Source organism: Fukomys damarensis, unplaced genomic scaffold (assembly GCF_012274545.1).
Source record: "Fukomys damarensis isolate Sample0158 unplaced genomic scaffold, DMR_v1.0_HiC HiC_scaffold_5, whole genome shotgun sequence".
Lineage (NCBI taxonomy): Eukaryota > Metazoa > Chordata > Mammalia > Rodentia > Bathyergidae > Fukomys > Fukomys damarensis.
In genome coordinates this window covers 66,470,945-66,481,853 of record NW_022900917.1, presented here as the reverse complement: position 1 = coordinate 66,481,853, position 10,909 = coordinate 66,470,945, and the positions used below count along the sequence as shown (strand labels likewise).

At 44.1% G+C, this 10,909-nt stretch overlaps 1 protein-coding gene across 1 annotated transcript in view; it reads left to right on the top strand.

The window, feature by feature from the left end:
• The first annotated feature begins 5,120 nt into the window (after positions 1–5,120).
• Spatc1 (spermatogenesis and centriole associated 1) overlaps positions 5,121–10,909 on the top strand; it is a 33,686-nt gene continuing 27,897 nt past the window's right edge. Inside the window, exon 1 of the mRNA XM_010630565.1 lies at positions 5,121–5,170. Coding sequence (XP_010628867.1) covers positions 5,164–5,170 — 7 coding nt within the window. The 5' untranslated portion in view covers positions 5,121–5,163. The remainder of the gene's footprint in view (positions 5,171–10,909) is intronic.

The window sequence follows — 10,909 nt, the reverse complement described above, 5'->3', positions numbered from 1 at the left end:
TGGTGACATACCCCTATAATCCCAGGACTAAGAAGGCTGAGGAAGGAGGATCACCACAAGGTCCAAGGCCAGCCTGAACTACACAGTGAGACCTTGTCTGAAAGAAAAATGAATAAATAAATAAAATATGATTGCTATCTTAAATGAAATACAAATAGAAATTGAAGGAAACATGTTGGAATCTATAAAAAGAGCCAAATTGAGGTTTTTTAATGGATAGGATACAATGAACCAAAACTAAAAATTCAAGAGATGGTTTTAAGAACATATTGGACAACTCAGAAAAGAATGTTAGTGAACTGGAAAACAGGTTAATAGAAAATATCCAAACTCATAAAAGATAAAAGATTATAGAGAGAAAAGGTCACAAATACACATAAATTGAGCCCCAGAAGAAGAATACAGAAGTAATGTCTGGAGAGCTAATACTTGAATACTTCCAAGCACAGTAAGACAACCCATAATCTAAGAAAACACACCAAAAAGGTTTGCTGGTATCATAAAACTTCCTAACTTATTTTGTGAGCCCAGCAATATGAGTTAAATTGTGTTCCTCCTAAATTTATGTGGTGAAATCCCGATCCTCTGCACCTCAGAATGTGACTTTATGTGGAAATAAGGTTCTTGTGGATGTAATTAATTAAGATGAAGTTATAAAATGAGTAGGGCGTTTTGCTAATCCAATACAATTGGTGTCCTTATAAGATGGAGAGAATGCTGTGCAGAGATCAGAGTCGCACTGCCAAAGCCAAGGAACTACCAGAAGCTGGGGAGACACCTGGAAGAGATGCTCCCTCACACCATCTCAGGAAGCATGTCCCCACGACACTTTGGTCTTAGCTGTCTACTTCAGAACTGTGAAGAATAAATTTCTGTTGTTTAATATATTCTATATATGGTATTTTGTTACAGCAGGCCTAGCAAACTAATACACCCAATATGACCCTGATGCCAAATTCTGACATGCTCATTGCAAGAAAGAAATTTTACAGGCCAATATCACTCACAACTGTCCATGTAAAAATTCCAAACAAAATATTAGCAAATCAAATCTAATAATATATAAGTGGATAGTGCATCTTGATCAAGTGAGGTTCATTCAGGAAGAGAGATTTTTAATACTCAAAAAAGAACCCTCAAAAATCAGTTTGTAAATGCTGGGGAGCTATGGGGGAAAAGGAAATCTCCACCTTTGGTGGGAGTGTAGACTGGTGCAACCACTATGGGAATCATCGTGGAGAAAGAAAAATTAGGCCAGGGATTTAGCTCAGTGGCATTGTGCCTGCCTTGCAAGCACAAGTTCCTGAATTCAATCCCTGGTATTAAAAAAAAAGTAAAACTTGGGGGCTAGGGATTTAGTTTAGTGGTGCCATGCCTGCCTCAAAAGTACAAGTTTGATGCCTGTTACTGAAGAAAAACAACAACAACAAAAAAGTAAAACTAAAGGTTCCATTCGACTCAGCTATTCCCCTTCCTGATATCTTCCCAAAAGAATTAAAAACATCCTAGCACAGCAATAAGTGCACACCCATGTTTATAGCGGTACAGTTTGTACTGGCCAAATTTTGGAAACAGCCCACTTGCCCATGAACTGATGTATGGATAAGGAAGACACGGTTTTTTTATACAATGGAGTACTATTCTTCCATGAATAAGGATAAGATTGAGTCATATCCCACTAAATAGATGCACCTTGAGAACATACTCTTAAGTGAAATAAATTGGACACGCCTTTTAATGCCACATGTTTTTCTGGTGTGAGAAAAAGTGGAAATAAGGACAAAAATGTATAATAGATATTGGGAAATGGGAAGAAAAGTGAGAAAAGTTCAAGCGAGAAGAGGAACAAAGGAGCAGGAAGGAGGAAAGGAAAGAAGGGACAAGAAAAAAGTGAAAATAGAAGGAAAAAATGGAAACAAAGCTCTTTTTTTTTTACAATTTGATACCACTTCTACATGGTGGCCTGACTAGAATCTCATCAAAGGCTTTCATTGCTGTTTTAAGCTATAGAAATATGCATAGTGGGCATCAGTAAAAGGAATCTTTTTAAATAAAGACTCTTTCTCCCAGTAGAGATAACTTTATTAACAAAGGCAGTTCATTTTTCAGATTCCCTTTGTAAATCACATTTAATGATTTTTTGTTTTGTTTTGTTTTGTTTGTTTTTTTTGAAACAGGGTCTCATTACATCGTAGTTGAGACTGACCTGGAACTCTCTATGTAGCCCAGGCTGGTCTCAAATTCTCGGTGATCCTCCTGCCTCAGCCTCCCACGTGCTGGATTTACAGGCCTGCACCACCACACCCGGCTATTGGTACTTTTAAGTATTCAGTATAGTTACATTCATCATTGGGATCTTGTACCTTTACATAACAGATCTTGGTTCTCATTTTTTCCCCATACCCCTGCCCTCACTTCACCCCCTCCACTCTTTCCTATTTTCATAGACTTTTTAGAAACAAAGCTTTTGTAAACAAGGAGGGGAAAAGGCATTGAAGGGAGAGGGGAATGGGAAAAAAAGAAGCAAGATATATCATGCACAGGTACAAATTCCCTATAATGAATGTTATCTTTATGTATATCTAAAATATACCAAGGGCTGGGGATATAGCTCAGTGGCACTGGACCTGCCTGGCAAGTGCAAGGTCCTGAGCTTGATCCTCAGTACCATAAAATAAATAAAATAAAATGTACCAATAAATATTTGGCTTCAAAAAAATCAGTTTGTGCCAGGCATGATAGCACATGCCTAAAATCTTAGCTACTCAGAGAGCCGAAGATGACTGCTAGTTCAAGTCCAGCTTGGGTAATTTATCAAGGTCTAGTCTCAAAACACAAAATAAATGACTACATAGTGAGACCCTGTCTCAAAACAAACAAACAAACAAACAAAAAAGCGCTGGGTGTGGTGGCGCACGCCTGTAATCCCAGCACTCAGGAGGCTGAGGCAGGAGGATCGCTGTGAGTTTGAGACCAGCCTGGGCTACATAGTGAGTTCCAGGTCAGTCTGGACTACATAGTGAGACCCTGTCTCAAAAACAAACAAACAAAAAAACATACCTAGAAGGGGGTATACAGGGGTAGAGGATAATTTTCAACCCAGAATTCCATACTCAGCAAACAGCCAGATGAAGAGAACAAAACAAATCATTTTATGGTAAATAAGACTCAAAAAATTTATCAACAGCCGGGCGTAGTGGCACACACCTGTAATCCCAGCACTTGGGAGGCTGAGGCAGGAGGATCACTGTGAATTCAAGACCAGCCTGGGCTACATAGAATTCCAGGTCAGCCTCAACTACATAGTGAGACCCTGTCCAAAAAAACAAAATAAAATAAAACAGAAATAAAAATTCTGGAGATGTAGAGAGAAGTGAGAAAGGAAAAAGGGAAAGAGAAAAGAAAAAGAAGAAAGAGAAAGAAAGACCAAATGATATGCATGAATGCAAACTACAATCCTGAACAAGTATATCTATAGAATGCCTAGGTAAATATGGATCACTATTGTGCGTGCGTGCGTGTGTGTGTGTGTGTGTGTGTGTGGTACCAGGGATGAAACCAGGACCTTGCACTTGCAAAGCAGGCAGCAGAACCATTGAGCTAAATCCCTGGCCCGGAGATCACTGTTCACTGAAAGTGATAACAGCTATTCTGGAAACATTTGTACTATTGTCTAAACAACATATTTGACAATAGTAACATGTAAATGGAAAAGACTTTGAGAGGGACTAACACATTTAAAGTTCTTGTATTATTTGGGGGGAAAATCGAGATAACTATTATTTTAATGGCATATATTTGTTTTGTAATTAGTAAGATGTTGATGTGGTTCAATAAAAAATTTATTGTCAAAATACTACCTGAAGGGCTGGGGATTTAGCTCAGTGGATCTGCCAACTGCTTCACAAGCATAAGGTCTCAAGTTCAATCCTTGGTACAAAAAAAAAAAAAAAAAAAAAAAAAAAAAGACTATCTGAAGGGCAAGGGAGTTAGATCAGAGGCAGGAGGATTCCTGCAAGTTTAAGGCCAACCTGGGCTACATCCAGCCTGAACTACACAGTGAGACCCAGACTCAAAAAAGACTATCTGCCCTTCTTGTTCTCTCATGTATCAACCACTGTTACCAGTTTCTCATATATCCTTTCAGAGATTCAGTGAACTGTAGGCTGAATTAGGAAAATGTAAAGTAAACTAGGTATGGTGGTACACATGCCTATAATCCCAGTTATACACGGAAGACTGAGGCACGAAGATCACAAGCTCAAGGCTACCGTGAGCAACTTAGCAAGACATTGTCTCAAAGTATAGTAAAAGGGACAGTAAGGTTCTTGTAAAGTGGTAAAGTGCTTGCCTACCAGGTGTGAAGCCCTGAGTTCAATCCCTAGTATTGTTCTTGATTTCATTTTTTAGGTCTCCTCCTCAGAATGGCCTTCCTGACTACCCTGTGCCAAAAATCCCACTTTTTTGGTCTCCCTGCTCCTGTTTTATCCCTACTCAGAGTACACATTCCCTTACAACTATTTCCCCTTTATTTGTCAGCTGCCCATATTCCCAGACTCAGCCTCACAGAAGCAGGGCCTTTGCTGTGCTCCCTGAACCACTCCTTGCCTGCTTTAGAGAAATAGCTGAACACATGGTCCTCACAGCAGCCACAGACAGCATGCTGCAAGGGAAGACACTGGGGCATTGAGAGGGTCACACAGTGCCTGGCCAAACAGCCATACTGCCTGAGCAGAGCAGAGACCCTGGCTCAGGCCTGTGAGATCCCAGCCCCCACTCCCAACTCCATGACCTCCTGTAAGCACCCCAGGGAGGGAACTGAGCCCCATACTCCTGTCAAGCTTCCAGCCTGGCTGCACTGAGCAGTTTGAGAGAGAGAGAGAGAGCCCTGCTTCCACATGCCTGGTTATTTCCTGCTGAGTCCTCTGGGATCCATGGTGTGCCTGGCCTCGGCCAGGTTCTCCAGATCTATGGGCTGATGAGAATGCATTTAGCTTTATTGTGTGACAGGCAGTGCCCTGTTTCTCATGCATTACCTCATCTAATGTAACAACAGTGGGTGGAAGGGGCATTGTTAGCTCTACTCTGCAGACAGGAAATAAGCACAGCAAGAAAATCTTGAACTGGGGCTTATAACCGTCCTGCGCTGTGGCTGAAGGGAGAATGGCAGGTCTGATGGGGACTGACAAAGGTTTAGGGGTGGGGGCTGAGGGGGACAGCACACAAATTGAGGTCTGAAGGTGCAGGAGCTAAAGGGAAGTCAGGGTGGGGGCAACATGGGTCTGAGGTTGAGGCTTTGGAGTTTGCTATGGACTGAAATATTTGTGCACATCCAAAATCCTAACCAAGGTTACTTTGTTAGGAGGTAAGACCTGTCGGGTGACTGGGTCCTGAAGGTGGAGCCCTCACGAATGGGACGAGTGTCCTTGCTTCTCTCTTTTCCTATGTCCCCCACCCCAATGTGAGGACACACAAAAATGCCATCTATTCCCCAGGGAAACACCAGTTCTGTTAGCACTTTGATCTTGAGCTTCTCGGCCTCTAAAACTGTAAGAAAGAAAGGTTTGTTACGGGCACAGTCTATGGTAATCTATTATATAGCTTAAATCTGAGGGTCTAAAACCCTAGCTGAGCATCTCTGGTAGGCCCCAGATTTGGCCGGCTCTTCTCTCATGGGTGACTGTGCCAAAGGTACTTCATAGTTTTTAGCTCCTAGTCGGAATGGTGGTCTTATCGGCCCCTTTGCTGCCCCCAAACAATCCTTGGTAAAAAGCAATGAAGAACCAATGACACAGGGAAATTACCAAGAGTCCAAAGCCTGATAAGAGCCCTTCTAGTCTCTGCCCTGGCATTTAGCCCTGATCCCTTCATGAGGGGCAACTGGATGACACCTGGGGTTGATGATCAAGGTCATATTCCAAGAGGTCACTACTTCTAGCCAAGTCCTTTCCATTGAGGCCCCACTTAGAGGTCCTGCCCGTCAGGATAAGCAGATACCTCCACTCTCCTGGGGCTGCCTCCTCTCCCAAGCCTTCCAGATTCAAAGGGATTTGGGCTTTCTCAGCCACTCAGGAGCCACTTGGCATCTTATCTGTTCTAACTACTAGTCAACGTAACATTTTCTGGGGTGATTCTTTCAGGAAAAAAATGAAAGAAAATATTTGAACACAGATGCATCCGTACATTTACGGAGCACCTACTATATACCAGGTCCTGTACTGGGCTCTGAGACATGGAGCAGGATATGATGTGGCCCCTGACCTCCTACAATGTCACTCTGAGTCTCTCTCTGGGCAGAACCTGGATCCTGATGGGGCACCAGAATGACATCCCTTCTCCCTGGCAGTCGTGCAGAGAGACTGTGATAAAAGAGATGGGCTGGAGGCCCGAAGAGCAGGTCAGAGACTGGCATGCCTGCTCTAAGTCCTAACCTTGACAGCTGGGAGCGTGAAAGATGGACACCCAGGATTTTGTTTGTTTTAAAACAGGGTCTCGCCGGGCGTGGTGGCGCACTCCTGTAATCCCAGCACTCGGGTGGCTGAGGCAGGAGGATTGCTGTGAGTTCGAGTCCAGCCTGGGCTACATAGTGAGTTCCAGGTCAGTCTCAACTACATAGTGAGGCCCTGTCTCAACCCCCACCCCCCAAAAAAGACAGGGTCTCACTATGTAACTCAAGCTGGCTATAAACTCACTACATAGCTCAGGTTGGCTTCAAACTCATGATCCTCTTGCCTCAGCCTCACGAGTGCTAGGATTCCAGGCATGAACATCATACCTAGCTTGGAGACTCAGTCACACCTGTCCCATAACTCTGCCTTGAAAGTTGTTAGGACTGTCACAACAGGACCCGCCATACAATAAGCACTCAATAAATGTCAGCCATGGCTCTTTCATTTCCTGAAGTAGAAAAGAAGGCCACAGAGGAGTCACTGCGGTCATCAGTTGGGCATTGGCAGTCAAGGGCCAACTGAATCTGTGGGAGTGCAGACTGAACAAAACCCTCCCAGGAGCCCTTTGGCAGTAACAGGCTGTGACCACATACTGGCGGACCACAAGGTTAAGAGTGGTCACAGCAGGCAGGAATGAAGCAAACAAACACATGGCCAGAACTGCTAGTATTGCATTGGCCATATATGGAATATGGCTGCTTGCTGACAGGCCTCTCAGTAAAGTAAAGGGTGGAGGTGGAGGGGAGATAAGACAGAGAGCTCAAAGGAGGGACCCCAGTGCTTCAGTAATTTTTTGCTCTGTAAGATTGCTTGAGAAGGAAGCTTGCTAAACTGGCAAAGAATCTTAAGCCAAGAGGAAAACAAAGATCCTTAAAGTGCTCACTAGGCTGGAATGCTGAGCTGAATCTAATGAGGCAAATTTGAAGAGACAAATTGTGTAAAAAGTAGTGACCCAAGACCAGAAGGAGTCTTGACTCAGCGTAGGGAAGTGGGACAATGCCTAGTTTGTTTGTTTGTTTTTTCATTGAGATTATCGGTACTTTTTAAGTATACGGTACAGTTACATTCATCATTGGGATCTTACACCTTTACATGACAGATCTTGGTTCTCATTTTTTCCCCTTGTCCCTGCCCTCCCTTCACCCCCTCCAACCTCCCCTATTTACAAAGATTTTCTTTCCATTTTTTCCTTTTCTCATATTTTTTTCTTTTCCTTTATTTCCTTTCTCCTACCCTTCCTACTTCCCCTACTTTGCCCTTTTCTTCCTATTTCATATTATCAGTTCCACAGTTTGGATCTTACATTTTTAGTGGGTTTTTTGTTTATTTGTTTGTTTGTTTGTTTGTTGAGACAGGGTCTCAATATGTAGTGAAACTGACCTGGAACTCACTGTGTACCCCAGGCTGGTCTCAAACTCACAGTGATCCTTCTGCCTCAGCATCCTGAGTACTGGGATTATAGGCATGTACCACCCTGCCAGGCTTACATTTTTAGTTTTTAACACCAGAGAAACTATTTGGTAATTACACGTGTGTCCTGTTTATTTCACTAAAGAGTATGGCCTCAATATGCATCCATTTTCCTATAAATGACTCTAGTGTCTCATTCTTCATGGCTGAATAGTGCTCCTTTTTTTGTTTGTTTGTTTTGAGACAGGGTCTCACTATGTAGTTGAGTCTAACCTGGAACTCACTGTGTAGCTCAGAACTCACAGTGATCCTCCTGCCCCAGCCTCCTGAGTGCTGCCATTACAGGCGTGCACCACCATGCCCGGCCAGTACTCCATTTTATAGAAAAACCACATCTTCTTTATCCAGTCTCCAATTGATGGGCAGTTGGGCTGTTTCCACGTTTTAGCTATTACAAACTGTGTACATGGGTGTGCGTATATCACTGTGGTATGATTCTTTTAATTCTTTTGGAAAGATACCCAGCGGAGGGATGGCTGGGTCAAATGGAACCTCTAATCCTAGTCAGTGAGAACTGGGAGATTCTTGTAACTCCTACAGGCCTAACCACCCTAGTCAAGAATCAGGCTTGCTCCCAAGTAATGTTGTCCCAGGGCCTGGATGAGCTGGAATGAAGCCAACACAGGGAAACCCAATCCCATCCATTTCCCAGATTCTTATCATCCCCTACACACACCACACACACACACACACACACACACACACACACACACACCATCCCAATGGATGTGGTCAAACTTTTGGATCCATCATTCTCCAAACATTCCTACTCTTCATCCCAAACTCAAACCCACTAAGTTTGGATGACAAAGGGCACTTTGTACATATGAAATAACAAAATTATTGGTAAGAAAAATGAAAAAAAAATAGAAAAAGAAAATTTCAAGCCAGGAGTGGTGACACATATCTATAATCCCAGCACTCTGGGAAGCCAACGCAGGAGGATTGCAAGTTCAAGCCAAGTATGGGCAACTTAATCACTCAGAGAGACTCTGTCTCAAAAAATAACGTAGGTGGCTGGGGATGTCTCAGAGTGTGTTAGTTACTTCTCTCTCATTGCTGAGTCAAAATACCCAACACCCAAAGTTAAAGGGAAAAGGGTTTATTTAGCTCACAGTTTGTAAATGACTGGTTTCAAAATTGGCTGGCTCCAAGGCAGAGTGGCACATGGCAGAGGGGCATCACAGAGGAGAAGCAGTTTGTGGCACCCACATGGTAGCAAAAGCAGCAAGGGAACTTCAACAGCATCTATGCATCCCTTTATTTTAGCTAGACGACTGGGATTAGGGTGGTGCCAAACCAATCAGTATACTGGTTTGGTAATCACATGCCCATAATCTCAGCATCATACCCTGCAGGTTCAGCCACCTCCTATGACTGCATGAAGCTTTGGGGAGACATCTAGACCCAAACCATAACACACTGTGAAGCCCCTGGGTTCAATCCCCAGTACTAAAAAAGAAAGAGAAAAAGGAAAGAAGGGAGGGAGAGAAGAATGAAAAAAAAAAGAAAAAAAATCGGAATGAAGAAGATAAATGTGAGTATAGACCGGAAAGCAAGTGCATCCCAACATCATGGGGGCACCTAAAAAAAAACCCCTATTGTGTGCTGTGACTTTAATGAGAGGCTGGAACCCTAGTGGCAAGGCTGCGAGGGCCACCTTCTTCCCTGGCACCGCTCTGCGAGAGAGGAAGGAGCTGGTGAAAGAAGGATCTGCCGCAGCTCCTGCCTGTATTCTTCTCTGTTCAGCCAAGGCCCTGGGAAGGGTTATGTACGCACCTCTGCTTTACAGTACCACTTACTCATCAAGGTCACTGATCTGGAATTAGTCAAATTACCCCACTCAGACTGTTTGGGGTGTCACCAATGCAAGTCCCCAGAGCTGATGCGTTTTTCAGTCCCATCTCATCTGATCATTAAATCACCTTCCTAACTTTAAAACAACCTCTGTGTGTGATGTCTCCGGAATCTCCTTAGGTCTTTTGCCCATCCCCATGGCCCTTTCACTCTATGGCCTTTGTAGCCTCATTCTGGCTTTTTAAGGCACAAGGGGCTACCTGTTCCCTCATCCATTTCTGTTCCTGGGTGACCTCATCCTCTTGTACAGCTTCAGTTGTTGCTTAGAAGCTCATGGTTCCAAACTGCACAGCAGGGAACCGAAGCAGTAAACTCCTGCTTCCTTGACATATCTCCCTGACTTCCTGATTTCAGAAGCACACTGACACTTGGCTCAGGATGTGGGCTTTAAACTTGGTCTTCCTCCTTGTTGGGTTGGCATAACCAATGGCTCCACCACCCAGGCCAGAAACTTCAAGGCCACCCCTGCCTTCATCCTCACCTTATTCCCATGTCCGGGCCATCGTCAAGGCCATTCCACCCCGAACCACCAACCACTTCTCAGCCCTGTCCACCTTCTCCACCTGTCCAGCACCACCAGCATCCTAGCTCCCCTTGTCACTTGCTTGCTTGGGTGACTACCTGTGCCACTATGCACCTCTCAGCAACTACTTTCCCTCCAGCCTGTTGCCCACTCCCCTCCCTTAAGACAGCCCTTGGGATGAAGATCAGTGCCAGCGCCTGTGGTGCACCGGACTCTTCACTTTCTCCAGCACAGTACCTTCTCTTCGCTGTCTCATTTTCAGTTCCACCATTCCCACAGTTCTGTTGCCAGAGCACGCTCTCCCACAGCCTCTGCACAGCCTGTTCCCTTGGCTGGAATGTTCTTCCCACAGCTGATACTCTTCCTCACATCACCTCAATTGTCACTTCTTGGTCTTCCTGGACCTAAACCACTCATATGTTTCTCCCAGCCCTGTGTGTCTCCCCTGGGCAATATTCATCACAGGAGTGACTTGACATTTACCACTGTGATCTTTCAGTTCACAGCCACTCCCCATAATACCATAAGGTTGATAAGGGACAATGCCTGCTTATGACTGGCACCGAACTCCTAGTTCCTAACACAGTTGGTGAGACCATAAAATCATATA